We start from the raw sequence: 23,617 nt of genomic DNA, 5'->3' as shown, positions 1-23,617 counted from the left end.
GATGAGTTATTAATTTTTTTAAACTTTATTCGAACATATTGAGCTCACAGCACATAAAATATAGGCTATTTGTTGTATTTTTCCTCATTATTAGTTCGGGTCTCATTTATTTTGCAGCTGAGTAGGTACTTTTGTAAGACAATCGAGTTTTTATGCGCTTTTACTGTCTCAACTCATTGTCTTTGTCTCCAGCCCCGAGAGTTTAAAGTAAAACTGTCAACAACTATTTTCAAAAAAGTACCAGAAATTATTGCTGTAGAATTTATTAGAGCTCTTGTGACAATTATTCTTGAACTATGAGGTGAACACACTGGGAACGCATTTAAAAGATAAAATAGCTTATTATCAGTTTCAATGTACACACCCATTAGCTGAGGCCCACTCACATGTTTTTCTTCTCTCTCAAGTCGCCCTCACTCTCTTTCCTTCATTCACTCACGCACACAGGCACACATTCAATAGTTGTGAAACCGTGGTGAAGATTAGCCTACAAAAACAACAACATATTGAAAACAGGTAGATACTTGGAATTGAGTTGGCTGCGAGCGAAGTGGATGTGATTATACGCACAGCGCATTATAGGCTATACTTGATCACAGGCCGGGGCCGGAAAGTCATTGCTGACTCACAAATATATCGTTATTCAGTATAGTATCGCGGAATGCATGACTATGGTCCGACTATGGATGATAACTCTGTGCAGTACAATGAAAAAGTTGTGTTTTAGAAGAGCCTTATTATTGTTCTCAAGTTATTCGTGAATGGCGTGGTGAATATAAATACACCATCTATGCCTTGGGAGAAGACATGCAGGTGAGGTTGGTTCTAAATTTGATTTGTATGAAAATATAAAATAATTTATTTATAGAATATGAATAATTACAATTCAATTTCAGATGAATAATTCATGGCTTTATCGATCGAATACTTTTTTATAGTTGTTTTGAAATTATGAGTACCTAGTGTTATTCTGTCATAGTATTCATCATTAAGGTAATTTAAAAGCTTTTGTAACTTGAAATGCATATTTAATATCTTCAAAAATACAAAATGAATAGATTGATAATTCCTATTTGATTTTTTATTCAGAATATAATTTCTTCATTTTTAAAACAAGATTATTTTGTTGAAGCCTCTACCAAGTGAAACTGCAGTTTCACAATTTGCAACTGCATGCAGTTCAGAATTTATTTACTATCGTCATATACCGTATAGCCTGTATTTTTCTAATATCTTATAATTATACACCATTTAACAATTTACAAAATTTCATCATTTGCAACTTTTTACTATTATTTAAGCCTAGATTGTGGAATCAATAACCTCATTCAGATTCATTTTCAGTTGAGAGAACTCAATAATATTATTAATGTTTCAATATTGTGACAAGTTTTAAAGTGTAAGATGAACCAATAAATAAACCGTATGGACAGGTACTTGATCTCAAAAATAAAATGAGTTAGCAGTGAAGCATTTATATGGCATAGTACATAAAAAAATTTAATTAGAAGCTTGATAGTGGAAGAGATTCTTTAGACAAAATAAAAGAAACAAACCTTAGGCCTATATTATAGCATAGAATAAAACAATCGTATAGCCTACGTTTTCTCTGATTATAGTATATGACAATTAAGTAAAATGTATGTATAGTAGGCCTACCGAAAATCACAAAAAATCTAGATATTTAAAAGCCTATAAAGACTAATACAGTACAGTAAATGAATACAATATATGAGTAAATTAAATACCTATACTACCACCGTTACGTATATAAAAAATGACACCTCCAAATTTTTAATTTGGAATTTGACATTGAAAATTGATTATATTCTGATATAATGGCACTAAATCCTGTGAAATCTCATTCATCATTATTATATCATTGACATGTAATAACAAGGAAAAATACAGTAATTTATTATCTATAAATACTTGAATACCTATAATATGCAAACAAAATAATTATTCAATTATCGTTCAACAAATATACGGTAGAATATTGTTCATTTATACCAAGAATATTAAAAGGAATAATTTAATTATTGGAATACATTCCTATATGAATTATTGGCATTCTTCATATTGAAGTTCGAGTAAGTTGTGCAGAACAATAATTGTATTACAATGCTGAAATGTGTTGAAATCCATATTTATTCCTATTTTAATTTCTCCCTAGAATAATTTTAATTCTCCCTGCTTTAGAAAATTCATACATTAGAATATTTTCATAAAAACTCTGGCACCGTTTTCAAATGAAATTTACAGTAAATAACATGATCTATCAAAGCTTGAGTAGATTGGAGAATAAAATGATATTTTTTAAGAAAAAATCCTATTATTGTTTAAGAATTGGAATATGAAATTGCTAATAATCGGACAACAGTTTCACTCTAGATAAAAAAATTATTTAGTAGGTAATTTACTAACTTTCAGGAGATGATTATTCTAGAAACTCAGCTATATTATTAATTCCAGTGGTACTGGTACTGTATTTGTTATATCACGTACCAATCTAATATAGCCTAGACCTAGAAAATCAGGTCTTTAGTTTATCAAGATATTGATAAAAACTACAGTAAGTACTAATATAAATTCGTATTTTTTAATCTTTAATAAGTTATCAAGTCAAATAATATTATTACATAAAAATATTAATAATAGGCTTATGCTAGAAGGTAGAATTTGCACTTATATCATAAATGAAGTGACTATAGTAGTTTTTGAATAACTATTTCAACCAATTCTTATAATCCCAAAAATTACCCCAGGAGGGTAAAATTTGACAAGTAGAAACACAATCTGCATTTTTCTTATGATATATGAATATATATGTATGTTTATATGACATGTATCTAAGATATAAACAAATTACTTCTTCACAACCATCTTCAAAGCTGTGCCCCACGCTTTTAAAAACTTTTACTGGTGGTTTTTTATTATTAAATGAAAATCCCAATTAAATGTTGTAAATCACCCCGAGGACTTCTGCTACTGCAAATATTGACATTTATTTGGGATTTTCGTTTAATAATTATTATTCATTAATTAGCATTTAAACAAATGCAATTCCCAATTCATCTCCATCTGTGGTAGTTTTTTTTTTTTTTTTTTTTTTGAGTACCTTTTTCGATTTGAATACAATCAAGTTAGGTACCAAGAATTGCTTTATGTAACTTCCAATTTGTTTCTATGTGATTGTAATTGTTCTTTGGCAATAGAAGTTTCATTCTATATCTACAAATATCAAATATCTACATGTAACTTATTTATAATATAATTATATTAAAATGACCAATTAAAAATACAAAAAATGGATATAAATTTGGGAATATCATTTATTGGAATAATAAATTCATTCAAAATTGAAATTTTCATCAACTGTCTTTTTGAACACTTTTATTCTAGTTGCTCTGACAAACTTCTAACGTGCCATGGTTTTTCGATTATATCTCGGCTCATAGGCCACATAGAGCCAGGTTTTCACTAGCTGATTGGTACCATCTGACACTTACAATTTAAGTAAAATGTGATTGATGTTGGAAGGATTCAATGATTTAATGGCGAAAAACAGGAAAGAGTGTGGGTTGTTCATGATTTTGCTGTTTCGACTCTTGTATATAAAAAAATCCCATCACAATTCCATAGAGCGATGTGGTCTAGGAGGTAGAGAGTCTGATTTGCACGATGATAGTATGGGTTTGATTCCCCTCATTTTCCTCTTTTTTTGCAAACAATTTTAATAATAATTTTTTCCCTATCATTCATATGATTCTATCATACAGCTGTTGCAGCACAAGTAGGCTAGTGGTAAATTTATTTTTGCAATAATATTGTGATGGATGTTTTTTATTCACATTTTTAGATAGTGAATAATTTTAAGTGAAAACTAAAAAGATGAAAATAACATCATTTTTTTAAAAAATATCAACACTTTTAAAAATGCACTAAAAAGAAGAAAATAACTTTTTTGATCACACTTGGTTAAAAAAATTTCACTTTATATCCCTGAAAAAAATGTCTAATTACAAGTCAAACGATAAAAAGTGTGGCTCAAACTTGATTAAGCTTCAATATCGGGGTACCGAGCTTTTAGCCACACTTTTTATCGTTTGACTTGTAATTAGAAATTTTTTTCAGGGATATAAAGTGAAATTTTTTCAACCAAGTGTGATCAAAAAAGTTATTTTCTTCTTTTTAGTGCATTTTTAAAAGTGTTGATATTTTTTAAAAAATTGATGTTATTTTCATCTTTTTAGTTTTCACTTAACTTCACTTTTTGCAATTGAATATTCATTGATTTCTATTGCTTTATCCAGAAAAGTTGAACTAAAATTCCAGCTCAAACTACAGTAACTATTTTTTGGGTAATATAGTTACTGTAGGTAGTTAAAATCATCAACTGACTAAATTGAAACGACATTATAATAAATGAGACCATACATTGGTTCACAGACTTGAAACAACTTTGGTGAAAGTGAGACTTGTTGAAAGATGAATATCGGGGCACCGAGCTTCGCTCGTTATTTTTATTTATTGATAAACAGAACACAATTCTCTAAAATTATCTTGTTTATATTTTACAGCTGGCTATATACGTCAGCTTATGAATTTCGGGGATGCGATATTTTGATTTTCCAAAAGAATAAAAAATTCAAAGATTCGTTGTGCACTTACTCGTTCACTTTTTACTACTCACTGACGACGAAAGTCTCAGGTCTCAGCTGTTTCAGCCAAGGATGAATTATCCTTTTAATGTCGCACAGCGAGTTTTCCCAAGGATAAGACTTATTGGTGCAATCGAATTTTTATATCATAAACCTACTATTTTCCAAATTTCGTGGAAATCGTTGGAGCCGTTTTCGAGATCCGTTGAACATAAATATCCAGATATAAAAATATAAACAGATATACAGAAATTGCTCGCTTAATATGATAGGATATAGGTACTTGAATGAATAGTAGATTGAACACTGCACGTTTTACAGCAAGGTCTGATAATCACAGCAGTACTGGCAAGCCTACTTGTGTACACTTCAGGATGGCTGGTGTGTCCTCAGCACTGTGTCTGTGCGGCCCATGGCAAAGTCAACTGCAGCCGGCTGGCTCTGCACCAGATGCCCACCTATCTACCAGCTCATGTAAGCAAACAATTTGCAATAATCATTAGAACAACGATATACTGCGTAATCTATAACATTAATGCTAATTACAGTTATAATTGATTAAAGCAATAAACTATACTGTTCTAATTAAATGTGCAACAAATTAAAGCAATAAAATAAATTCAACGGATTTTAAAGTGTCAATTTATTGGACCTATACCAATAAATATGTAGTAGTACGGTAGTAATAATGTGAATTTATATAATGTGTATAGGTATATTATAACGGCCATTATAACGTGGACCTCACTATAGGTACAAAATTTTAGTGTAGTATGAGGAATATGCTACTTGATAGAGACGAACTTTTGTATGTTACAGGAGATATCTGACAATAACAAATTATTCTATTATTGATCAAATTTTGTATGTCCACTATAGTTTGGAAGTTTAGTTTTTAGCTTTAAACAGTTTTTATGCTATGTTTGTCGGATAATCCAACTTTTCATCGTAGACTCTTCGTGCAGAATCGATATAAGTTTTAGTCTGTTCTGCATCGTGCTAGTCTGACCATTGTCATTTTTTTAATTTAGAAAAACTAATAACTCCTAAATTCAATACCGTATTCTCCATTTTATTATTCAACTTCATTTTCCCTATTAATGTAGCCTAAGTTCAAAAAAATGTTGATGACTTGAACAGTTGCTAATTTTTGTTTGATGTCACAATCTGCGGTCTAAGGAGGCTGGTGAGCAATTTTTTTAATCAATTCAATATATTGCTTCCTAAACATCAATTAATCAGACAGAGGATGAGTCAAAAAAGAGCAACCCTGGAAAGGCTATCAACATAATCACAATAACAATATTATAAAATACTGTATGCAATATTCACATGAAATATATTTTTTTGAAAAACGCAGTCGGTCAAAAATACCTATCTGTTGAATCAAAGACAAGGAACAATATATATTACTCCTGCAGAAATTCATCCACAGAATATAGTATGGCCTTTCAAGCAACAGCCTCTCCAACAATATTCTGAATTTTCGTAGGCCCGCTATGTCTCTAATATCCTGAGGAAGCCTATTATATATTTTTGGTCCAATATATTGCGAATATTTTTCAAACATGGTGGTTCTATGAGCAGCCACTGATAGGGGAGGCTGAGTGCCTTGTATTGTACCTGCGGATTTTATTATTGCGGGTGAAGTTTGGTGGATTCAAAGATTCTTGTAGCCTACCTCCAAGATATACAGTGACGGCAGTGTGAGTATCTAGCTACTAGGAAAAGTTCTTGACTGGGATATCTGGGGGGCTTACAATAAAAGTTCTTAATAATTTTTCCCGAGATCTAAATACTTGGATGAAGAATTTAGATCTTCCCCATAGGGTAATGCCATATTTGAGGCATACTAATTATAGGTAATTTTAAAGATGTACAAAGGTATACTGTACGGTGTAGGCTAATAATGCATTTCATATCAGACGAGCAGGTGTAACACGTTTGATAAATATGCGCCTGATATCTATCAAAATAACTTTTCTGGTAGCAAAATTAATAGAGGACCAGGTAGGCTGAGTCCTGAATACAACTCGTCCTACCAAAACAATAGGTAATGCGAATAATTGCAAAATCAAGTAGTGAATAATTGTTATTTTTATTGTTGAATTAATTGTGATGTAAGTTTCAAAATACATAAGTTGAATGTGATGCCAATTGTAAAGACTTTCAAATTGTGAAGAAACAAATTGAAAAAAAAATAAAATGATTTTGTATTCAAAATTTGGAATATTATTCAATGTCCTGAAATGACAAACTCTTTGATTGCCTTTGTAGGCACAGCTCATAAGTAAGATAAATCTATATAAGTAAATGAACAATAGCAGTATGAATGATAATGAATGAATGAAAATAGACAGATGAATGAATAAGAATGGATGATATTACAAATTTGTGATGAATATACAATTACTCAACCTGAGTATCTTGAGGATGTCGAAAGCTGTCGAAGATTGTAGGCATTTGTAAGAAATGCTCTGGCAATGGAAATCATCATCACCATACCGGCCAGAGAGTGGGAGGGTATATGGAACCCCAAAGTGGATGAAATTTCGACTGTCAATAGAGACTGCAGACCTTTATCGGTAGATTCGATCGTAGGTAGAATTGTAGAACAGATTCGGTAGCAGATTGATTCGAGAGATGTGGAGAGAGATTGATTGAGTTTCCCAAAATCCAAACTGTGGACAGAGGAAAAGAAAATACCCTACGGTAAGAAAATATGTTGACTGTAGCAACAGCGCTCTGAACTACACAGAGTTCAGAGTACAAAGAGTTTGAAAACAAGAATATGAAATAAAGATTTGTAGAAACATCAAGCAATCTTGATGATCTTGGAATTTTGCAGAAATGCAATGGAATCAAAATGCTAAATTGACATTTTTTAAAAAAGATTGAAATAGATGAACAATGTAAAATTGGAAAGAGCTTTAAACTAAATTCTAAAAATTGAATTCAGAAAAGCGTGTTCAAATGGAAAGTGAGGTTACACCTACCAGAAGTTTGAGATTCAAACACAATCCGTGAAGACATACAAATTGTTTGATTGAATTAGGCCAATATTTATCGCAAATATGCCAATGAAACATGAAAGTACTGAATATTCAGCTGGAATAAATTCAAATTCGAAAATTGAAAACAAGAGCTGGCCAATTCCCACATTCCGGAATCGAGTTGAAACAAAGAAGCAGCACACCAGCGCCACACAAGCCGAGTGGAGCAAAACCTACCTACAACGATTTCCGCAAGTGAGAAATGCAAGAATAAAGATACAAAACACAGATATTATTCAAAAGCAAGTGAAAAAGGACAAATTTGAAATTAATCAAATAATACTAGACAACAAATTGAAATTATTACAAAGATACAAATATTGAAAACAATGCAGACTAAATCTGCCAAACGTTGGCTATACTGGCAACGCGCTAAGTTCAAAGATCAAGGATGATGCAAATTGAGTTTTAACATAGACTGGGCCCTGTTTTGCAATAAGAAGAATTGTAAAACAAAGAAGAAAGAAAAAATATGTTAAAGAGATTTGCATCATTCGCTATCATCTAATGGCAAAGGTGCAACACTAGCAATAGAACGTTTGAAAACACCAGAATCAGTTAGAACCTGGATGACTCTAACCTTGTCATCGGAGCCAGGGAAAACCTCTGTAATACGTCCAAGCTTCCAGAGTGTTGGTGGTGTCCCAGGGTCCTTCAATAGCACAAGAGTGCCAACTTGAAGATTGGGTGATGAAGAAGACCATTTATGTATTTTCTGAAGAGTAACTAAATATTCTTCAGACCATTGTTGCCAAAATTCCTTTGTGACTTCAGCAAGTCTATTCCAACGTGCAAGAAAATTCACATATTTGAATTTCTGCTTATGAGAAGGCAAAGCATTGAGTGGGTGCGCAATGAGAAAATGCCCAGGTGACAAAAATTGAAGATCAAGAGGGTCCTCAGACAATGGAACAATAGGTGAAGAATTCAAAATAGCTTCAACTTGTGCAGAAAGAGTACACATTTCTTCAAAATTCCAAATATGTTTGAAAGCAATAATTTTATATATACTCTTGAAATTTCTTATTCCTCTCTCCCACAGACCACCATGATGAGGAGCTCTTGGGGGAATGAAATTCCACTGAATGTGCAAGGATGCAGCTGAATTTCGAAGTATTTGTTGATTGCTAGGCAAGTTGAGGAAGTCACCTAACTCTTTAAGATCATTATTTGCACCCACAAAAGTGGTAGCATTGTCTGAATATATATTCCTTGGAATACCTCGTCTTGAGATGAAACAGGTGAGAGCAGCCAGAAAGACTGAAGTGGACAGCTCTGATACTACTTCTATATGTACAGCACGAGTTATCATGCAAATGAAAAATGCAAAATAGGCTTTACCAAATGTCCGTGACTTTGGACCACCAAAAGGTCCAACGCAACCACTTTGGAGACAGATGAACTTTGGAGACTAAAAGGTCCAGCATAGTCTAGACCAACATTCATGAATGGAAAATCAATATTTACACGCACAGAGGGCAATTGACCCATCAATTGTGCAGCTTGAGTATGAGTAGAACGAAAACACTTGATACACTTTCGCAGAACATTCTTAACAGTGCGCCTTGTTGATGGTATCCAGAACCGTTGTCTGATTGCAGCCATGGTTGCTTGCACACCAGCATGACACAATTTGTTATGATGATAAAAAATCAGTGCCTTGGTGAATTTGTGATTGGCAGGAAGCAATATCTGATGCTTGAAATCAAAATCAATATTAGCATTAGCTAAACGTCCTCCTACTCTTATGAGGCCATCAGAGTGAATGAACAAAGACAAAGAATGAAACTTACTGGAGGCATTCAACTCATCATTTGCACGTAAAATTTCCAACTCCTTGTGGAATGCTTCAGCTTGAATGGCCTTCAATAGATGAATTTCAGCATCTTCAATTTCATCAACTGAAAGGGCGTCAGTACGGCGATCAGCAACTTTCTGACGAATGTTATGCAAAAAACGCAGAACATAAGCAGTGACACGAATAATTTTAAAACTATTGGAAACACATTCAGAAATAATGGATAAAGGTGAAACAACTGCAGTATTTACAAGAACTGTATTGGGAGCTAGAATAGCTACATGAGAAGAGAATGACCTCCTGGTTGTAGTGGAGTCGGGCTTGAAGACAGCGTGATGTGGAATATAATAGACTTGTTCCTCAGGGGCTGGTGGCGGTACAGGGTGCATGTGACCTAAATCTTCATATTCCTGCATAAATTCAACATATTGAGGTTTGAGCTCAGGTTCTTTAAGAAATCTTTTTTTCAATGAATGGAAACATTTCATAGCTTGAGTCCTTGAATGACCAAGGGTGGCAAATGAATCCTTGCGAGGTAAGGACACTTGGAAACGACCATCTTCATGCCTGATGGTATTTTCTTTGTAGTGTGCTTCAACCCTAGCACACTCAGGAGAGACAGGAATAACTGAAGAGACTTCTTCCAGCTTCCAGAAGGTTTCTAACTGATTGGAGACTTCAGCTGTGGAGACAAAATTGGTAACAAATTGATTAGATGATTTTTTGAGTGACACTGATTTAGGTAATTGACAAGAGCCAAAAACAATCCAGCCAAGTTTTGTATTTTGTAGGATTGGAACATCAGGTGACACAATAATTTGATTGCCAGTCATGATTGCGGCATAAACGTCAATACCCAATAGGATATCAATTTTCTTAGATTTATGAAAATTTGGATCTGCAAGTCGAATATTGCTTGGAATCTTGTAATAGTTAAGATCAATTGTGACACGAGGAATACATGAGGCAAATTTCTCAACAACAATACATTCTTGTTGCGTTGACAAAGTATGATCAGATGATTTTATTAATACTGAGTGAACAACTGTAGATTTGGCTTGCATACTGGACACTCCATCAATCAGATTAGTTACATGACGAGAAGGAAGAGCTAATCTATCAGCCAACTCTTGAGTGATGAGTGAACAATCACTTCCTGTGTCCATTAAAGCATTACATGCAATTAATTCACCATTTGAACTTACAACCAGAACCTCTGCGGTAGGTAATACTTGAACTGATGACTTATTATTAGAAATGATGGATGAAGCAGCATGTGAAACAACTGTTGTTTCTGAATTATCAGATTGTGAACTAACTGAATTTGATGCTGAAGATGAATGGGCACTAGAAACGGTGCACTCATTCTGAGACTGAATCACATTAGAAACAACATTCTTACCTCCTGAATTGCTAGTAAAGGAATCATGTAGAACAGTGTGATGTCGCTTATCACATTTTTGGCATCTCTTAGAAGAGCAGTTGTGATTGTCAGTGTAAGGATTAAGGCAATTGAAACACAACCCTTTCCTTTTGATTGCATCATAACGTTGATTGATGGGAATCTTTGAAAAATTGACACATTTGAAAATCCCATGAGATTGATCATTGCAAAATTGACAGGATACTGATGGCTGAAAATTATTCAGAGTATTATTTTGAGCAAAAGGACGAGTATTTTGCTTAACATTGGGTGCATTTGAAGTAGCTTGAGTAAAAACCTTTTGATTAGTTGGTGGATTTGAGGGGCTATGAGATGAAATAGCATCCATTACCTTACATTGATTTTCAAGAAATTCCCACAGTTTATCCATAGTAGGGATTTCATTTATTTCAATGCGTTTTTCCCATTCACGCAAGATATTAGAGTCAAGTTGAGAAGTGATTTTTTGCATGAAAAGTAAATCTTTAATTTGAACATCCAATTTGAGTGCTTCTAAAGCATTAATGTGACATTTACAGTGATCAATGAAAGCTCTAAGAGATTTGGAACAATTTTTCTTGAGTGCTGGGGGTGATTCAATACCTTGAATGTGGGTACTTGCAATTAATCTGGGGTTATTGTACCTCTGTGTAAGCAGATTCCATGCAAGCTCAAAGTTTCCATTCCCTGGAGGAATATTCTGAATGCGTGCAAGGGCTTCACCACTGAGAGCTTTGCGCAAATAATACAGCTTTGTAGCTGGAGCCAAAGTTTGGTTTTCAATAACCATATTGGAAAAGGTATCACAGAATTCAAGCCATGAATCAAAGGAACCTGAAAATTCTGGTAACGGTACCATTGGTAATTGTAGACCTTGATAAATAGGCATAGTGGGTTGCAAAGGCAGAGAATTGACATTATTAGCAGTCACTGAAGCAGATGGCAATTGATTTGTGTTGATTACACTATTATGATCTACAGACCCCGGTGATTTGGGAACTGGAGAGGAGTTTGGTGACTGATGTTCCATTGCCGGTGCTTGAAATGTAGCAACTTGCTGCTGTGAATCATAATTTTTCAAAATTGTATTTACATTAGCAATTAACATTAAAAATTTTTCTGTGACAATTTGATGTTCATTGTCATCAATGTCATCTGAATCAAATTCCAGTCTTATCTCATCATAACGCTGCTCAAAGTTGAGCAATTTAGTTTTGACTGCTAGTAGTTTTTGAAAATCATTTTCATCATTGATTTTAAAATTGAAATATTCAGTATAAAGCCAAGATAGATTTTTAATGATGCCACTTCTCACAGTGAGAAGGCTGTTTCGTTTGCCTTTAGGAGGCATATTGAAAATTGGAACGATACCTCAATTGAGAATGTTCGACCTCCTCTTACACTGGATGGCTACTGGTGTTGTATTCAATTGTTGGGAATAATGACATAAGTGCTTGGTTGAATGTATCAGTATGAGCAACTCCATACAAATATTACCCTTGAACATACAGAAATAAACACTATGAATAAAAGTATAAGACAATAATCATTACACAATTGATGTAAAATAATGAATAAGAATAAATGTATTTTCTAAGCATATGTCAATATGAAGTATCCGGACCAGAGACGGCCAAACTTATAATGATAAATATGCGCCTGATATCTATCAAAATAACTTTTCTGGTAGCAAAATTAATAGAGGACCAGGTAGGCTGAGTCCTGAATACAACTCGTCCTACCAAAACAATAGGTAATGCGAATAATTGCAAAATCAAGTAGTGAATAATTGTTATTATTATTGTTGAATTAATTGTGATGTAAGTTTCAAAATACATAAGTTGAATGTGATGCCAATTGTAAAGACTTTCAAATTGTGAAGAAACAAATTGAAAAAAAAATAAAATGATTTTGTATTCAAAATTTGGAATATTATTCAATGTCCTGAAATGACAAACTCTTTGATTGCCTTTGTAGGCACAGCTCATAAGTAAGATAAATCTATATAAGTAAATGAACAATAGCAGTATGAATGATAATGAATGAATGAAAATAGACAGATGAATGAATAAGAATGGATGATATTACAAATTTGTGATGAATATACAATTACTCAACCTGAGTATCTTGAGGATGTCGAAAGCTGTCGAAGATTGTAGGCATTTGTAAGAAATGCTCTGGCAATGGAAATCATCATCACCATACCGGCCAGAGAGTGGGAGGGTATATGTAACCCCAAAGTGGAATGCTAAATTGCACAGTCGACCAAGTGAGTGGGAGGGTATATGGAACCCCAAAGTGGATGAAATTTTGACTGTCAATAGAGACTGCAGACCTTTATCGGTAGATTCGATCATAGGTAGAATTGTAGAACAGATTCGGTAGCAGATTGATTCGAGAGATGTGGAGAGAGATTGATTGAGTTTCCCAAAATCCAAACTGTGGACAGAGGAAAAGAAAATACCCTACGGTAAGAAAATATGTTGACTGTAGCAACAGCGCTCTGAACTACACAGAGTTCAGAGTACAAAGAGTTTGAAAACAAGAATATGAAATAAAGATTTGTAGAAACATCAAGCAATCTTGATGATCTTGGAATTTTGCAGAAATGCAATGGAATCAAAATGCTAAATTGACATTTTTTAAAAAAGATTGAAATAGATGAACAATGTAAAATTGGAAAGAGCTTTAAACTAAATTCTAAAAATTGAGTTCAGAAAAGCGTGTTCAAATGGAAAGTGAGGTTACACCTACCAGAAGTTTGAGATTCAAACACAATCCGTGAAGACATACAAGTTGTTTGATTGAATTAGGCCAATATTTATCGCAAATATGCCAATGAAACATGAAAGTACTGAATATTCAGCTGGAATAAATTCAAATTCGAAAATTGAAAACAAGAGCTGGCCAATTCCCACATTCCGGAATCGAGTTGAAACAAAGAAGCAGCACACCAGCACCACACAAGCCGAGTGGAGCAAAACCTACCTACAACGATTTCCGCAAGTGAGAAATGCAAGAATAAAGATACAAAACACAGATATTATTCAAAAGCAAGTGAAAAAGGACAAATTTGAAATTAATCAAATAATACTAGACAACAAATTGAAATTATTACAAAGATACAAATATTGAAAACAATGCAGACTAAATCTGCCAAACGTTGGCTATACTGGCAACGCGCTAAGTTCAAAGATCAAGGATGATGCAAATTGAGTTTTAACAACGTTCTTCAAACTGGGATCTGTTGAAAGTATGGATTGATTGAATTTAGTTTTATAGTAGCCTACCATGCTGAAAAGCAAAGTATCAACAACTGTAATTATTTACAATAAAAAAACTAATCGATTCGGCTTCTATATATTACGTAAACTTTGTATTATAAATTTAACACTACCGTATTATAGTTGCTGATTGAAATGCTGTATTTGAAAATAGTAATGAAATGTGTTGTTTGTAGATAGAGGAGCTAAGTCTGTCAGAGAACCGACTGCAGCAGCTGCCCGACCAGTTGTACGTGCCTCAAATGCTGCAACACCTGGACTTGTCACGCAACTTGCTGCAGACGTTGCCCGAGCAAGCGATTGGCGACCTTTGGATGCTGACACGCCTCGATCTGTCCGAGAACAGATTGCACAGAATAGCTGACTTGGCACCCACTGTCCACAAACTCCGCCGTCTGGCTGCACTGCACTTACGTGCCAATCCTCTGGGACGCATTGATGGTCGTTGTCATCACAATTCTGTACGTATTTAAGCAAACAAAAAATCAAATCTATGAGCTGGAAATTGCTAATCCCGTTCCACTTGAAATAGGAGAATCCCGAATCTTACTTTACCTTATGAATTCAATTCAGTAATAATTAGAATTGAATTATTACTGGGAACGATTTATATACAGAGTGAGTGATAAGTCATATGTATGGGAACCCTTCAATAAGTTGGAGACTGCTGTAGATAAATAATAACGGAATGTAACTTTCAGAATAAGTTATTGGTAAAATACTCTACCTTTTGATGTACAAACGGAATTTCAATCCCACACATAAAGAGGTGACTTAGGGGTTGTAACTCGAATATTTTAAATGTAAACACCCATTGTGTGGTACATCATTTTAAAGGAATTTTTAAAACAAGAAAGATGGCATTGATTAAAATGCTCTATGATACTTGTATCCAAAATGGCGGCTGATTGAAGTTTTAGTCTTTAAGGAGATGGGGGGTTGTAACTCAAATATTTTTGATGTAAACACCCATTTTGTGATACATCATTTTAAAGGCCTTTCCAAAACGAGAAAGATGACATCAATAAAAATGTTCTATGATATTTTTATCCAAAATGGCAGCTGATTGATCTTTATCAATAATTCTTTAAAAGCTAAAACTTCAATCAGCCACCATTTTGAATAAAAGTATCATAGAAAATTTTGACGTGACAACGTCTTATAAATTGGTTTGCCGGGAGACACTTCAAGAAACTGCGTTACATTCCCACGTTATGCGCTCACAATGAGAGCGAGTGAGAGCATTCGTTTCGGTTCACGGTCGTCTGGAAAGAGCACGAATAGGAGCAGTGGCGAGCAATGCCGCACCAACCCGAAGGCATTCACCTGGAGAGAGAGTGAAACGGAGCAGTCAACCTGCGCAGGCGCCGCAAGCAATCTGCTGCGACTGCGCCTCTAATTCAAAATGTCAAGTCAATGGTTGTCTCTCTCGCTCTTAGGTGGGCGCGGGCTAACCATGCCCGAGTGGAAGGGACGCGTGCCTCTCACTCACTCTCATTGTGAGTTATTATTTCATCCTTCTTCCTACTATACGAATGAATATTCACATTAAAATTATTTTACCACTCAAAGTCGTTGTCACGTAAAACTTTCGCCCGTATACCGACTTTACAGGCAACCATGCAATTTTTTATTGATGTCATCTTTCTTGTTTTAGAAAGGCCTTTAAAATTATGTACGGTACCACAAAATGGGTGCTAACATTCAAAATATTTGAGTTACAACCCCTCATTTTCTTGAAAACTGAAATTTCAATCAGCCGCCATTTTGAATAAAAGTATCATGGAACATTCTTATTGATGTCATCTTTCTTTTTTTAAAAAAGGCCTTTAAAATGATTCACCATGCTATATATACATCATCATCATCATCCATCAAGGACTAGGCCCAAATCTCAATTTTCCTTCTAGATTTTTCAGAATTAATGTTCAAATTTTATCTATGCTACCATACATATGAAGTTCCATAGGCTACATTGTTGTAGCCCAGAAGTGTGTTTTTTATGAGAAGGTTATAATGCTGTTACAAGACTAGCATTTTCGAACGGCCGTGTCGTGTAACGGTAAAACGCTCGCTTACAGAGCCATGGTTCCTTGGTTCAAAGCCTGAAGCTTCCCAATTTTTTTGTTCTTAATTTTTTCCCTCGAAAAGTATTATTATCATCAATTATTTTTTGAAGGAATTTGTTTTCATTACACTTGAACTTAGATTCTATCAAACAATTATTTTTAATGTAAAATTTTGCCACAAGTACAAATGAAATGGACATAGTCTTCGTGCTGTAGGCCTATCATTGAATTTCATAAGAAAAACATGTATAGATCACAATAAAATGAGTAATAATTTATATTCTTGAGTTATAATGTACTATCAGACACAAATTCGCAGTGAAACGAGTATTTTAGGTATTTTGTTGGAATTGGGAGAACAGAAGGCTGCCTGATTCAAATTGAGGAGAATCTAATCGATACTAAAATTTATTGATGTATTGAAAAAAATCAATATGATTCTGTGAGGTTTTCAAGTATTATGTCTTCTTCAGTTTTCTATACTATAATAAAGGAAAAGACTGGCTTATACACGTAAGGAATAGGGAATTATGTTTGACGCATCATCACGTCTGAAATATACTCAACTGATTAATTTGAAATTTTGCATATAGATTCTTAATTAACCGAGGATGGTTATATGCCTATTTTCAGTTCTTCAAGATTTCATTACGTCAAGTTTTCAATTATAGAAGCAGCTGAACATTTCTTTTAAAATGGACATTAGATGATAGGTATGATTAGGGATCATATTCGAATAAAAATAACTGATTTTCTGTCGCATCAAAACCGCACCGATTTCTCAAACCGTTAAAAAGTTATTCTCATTCAAAGATACTGATAAATCATCCATCTATCCATCATCTTTACTATAATAATGGAAAGAGCTGGCTCATACACGTTCGTGATGTAGGAAAATTATGTTTGACGTGACACATCATCACGTCTGAACTACTGGACTGATTGATTTGAAATTTTGCAGAAACATTCTTCATTAACCGAGGATGATTATAGGCCTATTTTCAATTTTCGATTTTTTTATTACGTCAAGTTTTCATTTAGTAAAGTTTTAAAATAGACCCTTGCGAAGCACGGGTTACCTACTAGTAATAATAATATACAGAGTGGGCGATCAATACTATTCAAAGCAGAAAGGAGAGAAAAAAGTCAGAGAACGGCTTAATATCTCATGCACAAAGGTTATTTGACGGTGGGTGTGATTGGGGATCCTACTCAAATTGAAAACACTACTTTACTATGACTTCAAATATCTGGTCCGCCATATTGATTGCAACTTTATTTTTTTAAATAGGAAGGTTGTCATGCGATACATGATTTTGATACGAAATTTTAAGAAAAAATGAATGGTGAAAACCGCAAATCGATATCTCAAACCGTTCAGGAGATATTTACATTATTAATCAATTATGTATTTCATCATTTCTGGTATGCATGATATTGATTAGTAATGTGAATATCTTCTGAACGGTTAGAGATATCGACATGCGGTTTTTGCCATTCATTTTTTCTTGAAATTTTGTACCGAAATCATGTATCGCATGACCACCTTCCTATTCGAAAAAAATAAAGCTACATTCAATATGGCGTATCCAAGATGGTGGACCATATTTTTAAAGTCATAGTAAAGTAGCATTTTCAATTTGAGTAGGATCCCCAATCACACCCACCGTTAAATAACCTTTGTGTATGAGATATTAAGCCGTCCTCAGACTTTTTTCTCTCCTTTCTGCTTTGAATAGTATACTTTATTCTTTATCAAATCATTAAAATGATAGGAAGAGAAAAATAAGATAACCTTATGCTATTACTCTCCCAAATTTAGATAAGGTTACACATAGAAATAGCTTTTGTTATATTTTCAGACATATTGAAATAGAATTTAACCATTTAGTCCCTTGCAGCACGGGCAAACTAAAGTTTTCACAGACTACAGATGGTTGATCAACATCAAACAGTTAACCAGCTTCAACTCAAAAGTAACTTCGAATTCCGATAGAATCAACTCTAATAGTTGATCAACGTTGACTAGTTGACCGTTGATCAACGTTGAACATTGATTCTCAACAACTTTACCAAAACGTAACTTGAAATTCCAACTAAATTACCTAGATAGTTGATCAACGTTAACCTGTTAACCGTTACTTGTCATAGGTGTTTCCGTTCGGCCTCCACAGACTGTCGAGTGCGATTGAACGCTTCCGTTTTTAGGAAATCAACCGTTTTGTAAAAGGTGGGCTTATTGATTAATAATGCGAATATTTTCTAAACGGTTTGAGATATCGATATGCGGTTTCCGCCATTCTTTTTTTCTTGAAATTTCGTATTGAAATCATGTTGTATCGCATGACCACCTTCCTATTTAAAAAAATAAAGTTGCATTCAATATGGCGGACCAAATTTTTGAAGTCATAGTAAAGTAGTATTTTCAATTTGAGTAGGATCCCCAATCACACCCACCGTCAAATAACTTTTGTGTATGAGATATTAAGCCGTTCTCGGACTTTTCACCCACTCCGTATGATTCATATACTGCATTTCTTCCAATTTAATATTGAAACAATAGATAAAAGAATTTATTGATTTATATTAATTTATGTACTTTATGGTGAATGTTTGAAGGCATCGGTTGTGACGAGCAGCGGCGTGGTGCTTCGCAGTGAGAGTCTGTCAGAGCTGAACGTGGCCGACTGCGGTCTGAGTCGCATCGAGCGATGTGCGTTCGTCGGCCTCACCAACCTTACGCGGCTGACGCTCGCCGACAACCCGCTCGAGCACTTCACCGGCCTCGTGTCGCCCTCTCTGCGACAACTCGACATCTCCAACTGCCGCCTCACCCTGGTCGCTAGCGACGCCTTCTTGCACACACCTGCTTTGTTGTAAGATGCCCATTCAATACCATACGGTACCTCTATGAAAATATATCCATAGAAATACAGAAATGTAACGCTACTAAAGCGGAGTGAGTGACCGGTGAAGTAAAAATATAATTCCCATGACTTCTAATAAGACTATTATCACCCTCAGTATGGCTGAGCGAGAATTTTATCCAGTAAAATATCATTTAAATAAGTCTCAGCTAATTTTTGAAAATGTGAATCGAATGGGAACAGATATTCAATCCATAATAGGTAATTTTACAACAGTAGTACGTACACTCCTCAAGAAAGTATTGCCAATGACAACATGAGCTATGGTACCGTAGTACTTTTATACTTTCAATGTTATTTCACCAAGACAGAATATTGTTGTTGTTGTTGTTGTTGCTTATTGATTTGGTGATGGTGCTATCATGCATTGATGCCAATAATCAATAAATTTTTATTGTTTACAATGGAGCTAAATCTATATAAATTAAACTTGGATTATTGGCTTACTGCTCATTAGACTCCACCATACCGAGATTTATACTATACATCATGATTAATTATTATTGGATGAGCCAAAAATATTCAATTAGATACTGATTTTCCACAATAGCCAACATACAAATTGACACAATACATTCATTGTTTATCCAAATTATGGTCATCATCAATGATAATTTTACTTTCATTGGTTACAGGTACATGGATATTTCACGGAACCCGAGAGCTAATCTGTTAGCATCCTCGAAAAATGGGAATGACGCTCCAACCGTCATCAATTACATGTCTACATCCTTAGTACACCTCGATGCATCAGATTGCGGTATGGCTGATATTCCAGTGACGATTTTCCCCAACTTGGAGCAAATTTCTCTCAGAGCCAATGTGATGAGAGAACTGCCATCCAGAATATTCCATCGCGCCAGACATCTGCTAGCCATCGACCTGTCTAGAAACCTGCTATCACAGATTGAAGACTCCACTTTCCAGGGAGCTGAATCACTGACCATGCTCAATCTTTCACATAACTTCATCAGCAGTATTGACTCGGCCGCTCTCCTTCAAATGAATGACTTGTTGTACTTGGATCTGAGTTACAATCATCTCAGACGATTGACTAATATAAGTGCACCTGCCTTGACTAGACTTGTCCTTAATCATTGTTCGATTGAGGAGCTCCCAAGTAATCTACCTCATACATTACGGCTTGATGTCTCCAGCAACCCCATCTCTATACTACCAGATAGCCTGTTCTCTTTCCACATACAGGAGTTGGACCTCAGTTACTGTCGGATATCATCGATAAATGAATCAACATTTTATGGGCTCTTGTCTTTGAAAAAACTGGATCTACGTGGAAATCGTCTCACCATGCCCTTTGACATGGGAGTTCTAGCATCATTAAAATTGTTAAATGCTTTAAGTGTAGCTGATAATCCCTGGCAATGTGTTTGTGATAAAACTGTTGTGGGAACAACAAAAATAGAACATTTCTTAAAATTTATTATTGAACTCAGTTTGAAAACGGATTTAGATAATAATAAATATGTAAATCGAAATGAAAACGGAAATTTTTTCAATAAAGACAAAACGATTGAAGATAATAATCTGAAATTTATTAATGGAAATTTCAACACTTCCAAGTTGATAGAAGTTGAAAGGGATTTGAAGTGTCGTCCTTTCAATTCTAAGGTGGAGATATTGTGGTCGCAAGCATGTAGTCAATCATCATCAACAACAGAGAAGCCTCGTCGAAGGAACCCTGAGCGACAGTGGATGGCGTTCATAGTGACATTCGCAGTTGTCTCGTCGATTCTCATAGTTCTCCTTGTTTTGCGTCAAAACCTGGTTGAGGAGAGTCGTCTGAGAAGAAGAGCTCGAGAAGAGGCTACAAACAATAATGTGGAGGAGGCAATGGTCGCCTCAGCTACTCTCAGTGAAGATGCTCCTCTAACAGTGAGACCGGTGCGTTCGCCAATCGCTGACATACTTCAACTGCCCACCTATGAGGAGGCCATACTCCTACCAAAACCAATACCTGACGATTTCGGCGTTGAACCCAACCGCACAAGAGAGGCTGCCACTTGGATATCACAGGAAAATAGTCTTGATGACGACGATGATGATCAAAACCCTAGCAATGAGAATCATTGCCCGAACTTGAATCAGCACACAGTATCGACAACCTCTTTATAAGGAAATTATCATCACCATACTATCATGTTCAATAATTTATGTTATCAGTGTTATCATATCAGCGAATCAGTGATATTTTTTTGAAACTTAATCCAGCACACAGAATCAACTCTCTATAAGAAAATGCCTATTACCATTATGTTCAATGATATTTATAATTAGGTAGTACAGTATATCATATCAGTGAGACGATGATATTTCTCTCTTCTAAACGGATATTCAAGATGACTGAAAATGAGTTCTTAAAAATCTGCCTTCCAAAAAATTATTAGTTTGAGATGGGAATAGCCTATAAATAAGTTCTTAAAGCAGGATTGGTTGTTAAATAATTATTAAGATGATAAAATGAATTTATGCTTCATTCTTGTAGAGGAGCCTTCCTGTTTATTGCATATACAGCCTAAAAGTTATGTTGTAAATGGATGGGATGACACAAAAATAGTTTAATCATTCATCACGATGAGAGTTGTTGTTTGAATGAATTATGAATTCAGCATCTTGTTTAATGCAAAAATGTGAAGTAGCAAGATGATAATATACTAGTTCGTCGTAATTATTACATTCAAATGTATTAATGAAATTAAACATCAGTAGCCACAGTAGCCTACTTTATTAAGTGACAGTTCAGTAAAGCGGCTTGCGCAGAAGTTTTTATTATGCTAGTCGAGCCAAAATGAATAGACCATACTTTTATTTACATTTGACATCTTGCAAATCGTTGTAGCCTACATTATTATTTCATATTAAACATTATACTAAGAAATTATGATTAAGCATTAATACGTTCAAGCATTTATTTATGCTCTACTGCATTTTGTCAATTTCATTGTAATTTTATGTCAAAATTGAATTCGAGTCTATTTCAGTAACACCTCAACAAACTGTAGAGAGTCCAGATTGAGAGAAATCCTGATAAATGTGGATAGCTTTAATTTGAAAATACTGTAGGAGGAATAATTGATTTTGGAAATCGCAGCATCTATTCAGTGTGATCATGAAAATAATTACGGTAATCTTTGTTTGTCGTGAATCATAATACTGATACAATAGTATATTTGTTATTTGATATAACCAGAATGAACCAGTTGAACCAAGAAAGATAGGCCTACCCGGAATTGTTGTTTTAATAGATTGTGATTTAATGGAGGATCTTCTGTTTAAAATTAGTAACGTCTTCTATTTTTCCTGAACTAGCCTAATATTAAAGATTACCTTGTTCAATTAGACGATTTTGTAATTGATCAGATTGCATGAAATTTATCAATATCCGCTTGTAATGAGAGAGTTTCTGGTACAGTAATAAGATATATTATGTGATCTATTGTAGACTGATGATAATAGTATGTGGACCAGTCAATATTTCTATCATATTGAGAGAGTATTTGAATATTTCAACCTTTGTGACTGTACGGTAACGATAATGATTTCTTGTGATATTTTAGGAAAATAAAATAAATAATTAGTTGATTTGATTCAAATATATGTGATAGTTTCTCAGTCAATAATGATTCATTCCATTGTTACAATAAAAGCTACTCCACTCAACTCTCATGGAGGATGAGGAGAGACACTGTACTCTTTTATTATAAACTACTAGCTGGCCCGGCGAACTTCGTACCGCCAAAAAGTCAATGTATCTCATGTCATACTTGACTTTATTTGGTGAATCATGAAATTTATCTGACAATCAATATTTTCATTTACATCTCAATACGGACTTCATATGTGCTTAGTCATGCTGCATTTATTATTCCGAAAAAATATTCTTCTCAATCAATTGGTAGTAATATCTATCAGTAAAGTGAGTAAAGTGTTGAATAAAAAATAGATATATAGTCCAGGCAATGCTCAAGAAAGGGTATAGGGAGAAGTTTGGAAGACAATTTTTGACTCCGCAGTTCTGTTAGCGTCGTGAGGAGATAAACATATCAAAAGTCCCCACCCCTCTTCCTGTGCTAAGGGGGTTGGGGTGGTTCAAAGGTAGGTGCCATTTTTTGGTTTCTCGCATATAACTAGAACATTATGCATTTTACAGACAAGACTATTCCATAAGAAATTAAAGATTACATAATTTTCCTACAATATTGATCTAACATTTTTTTCTATATCTCTTTCAATTTTTGATATATCCGCTCTAAAAGATGTGACATTTTTGAAAAAAACACATTCTCCTTCAACTTTTTGCTATTTTCGCTCTTATAACTTTTCGAATATCGATGGGAAAAATCCATTCTGATCATTAGCTAATACAGCATCAAATTCTCTT

General features: G+C 34.4%; 1 protein-coding gene across 2 annotated transcripts; it reads left to right on the top strand.

Annotated features, from left to right (window-relative positions):
- Positions 1 to 389: 389 nt before the first annotated feature.
- Positions 390 to 22,823, top strand: LOC111063158 (insulin-like growth factor-binding protein complex acid labile subunit). 2 transcript variants are annotated; one of them, XM_039422543.1, is made up of 5 exons: positions 390 to 813; positions 4,986 to 5,138; positions 14,399 to 14,683; positions 18,911 to 19,167; positions 19,854 to 22,823. In XM_039422543.1, exons 1-5 carry the CDS (start codon positions 808 to 810, stop codon positions 21,349 to 21,351), a joined length of 2,199 nt encoding a protein of 732 aa, XP_039278477.1. In that variant the 5' UTR covers positions 390 to 807; the 3' UTR covers positions 21,352 to 22,823. The 2 variants fall into 2 exon arrangements, with proteins under 2 accessions (XP_039278477.1, XP_039278478.1); XM_039422544.1 differs by having other exon boundaries at positions 430 to 818.
- Positions 22,824 to 23,617: the final 794 nt, after the last annotated feature.

The sequence above is a fragment of the Nilaparvata lugens genome, chromosome 2, assembly GCF_014356525.2.
Source record: "Nilaparvata lugens isolate BPH chromosome 2, ASM1435652v1, whole genome shotgun sequence".
Classification (NCBI taxonomy): domain Eukaryota; kingdom Metazoa; phylum Arthropoda; class Insecta; order Hemiptera; family Delphacidae; genus Nilaparvata; species Nilaparvata lugens.
Note: the sequence above shows the minus strand (reverse complement) of the source record. Positions and strands in the feature narration are given on the sequence as shown.

Bases quoted from the DNA above. Each gene is read 5' to 3' on its own strand.
- LOC111063158 (XM_039422543.1), top strand. The intron at 14,684-18,910 runs GTACGTATTTAA...GAATGTTTGAAG, and splicing joins GTCGTTGTCATCACAATTCT to GCATCGGTTGTGACGAGCAG. The intron at 19,168-19,853 runs GTAAGATGCCCA...CATTGGTTACAG, and splicing joins TTGCACACACCTGCTTTGTT to GTACATGGATATTTCACGGA.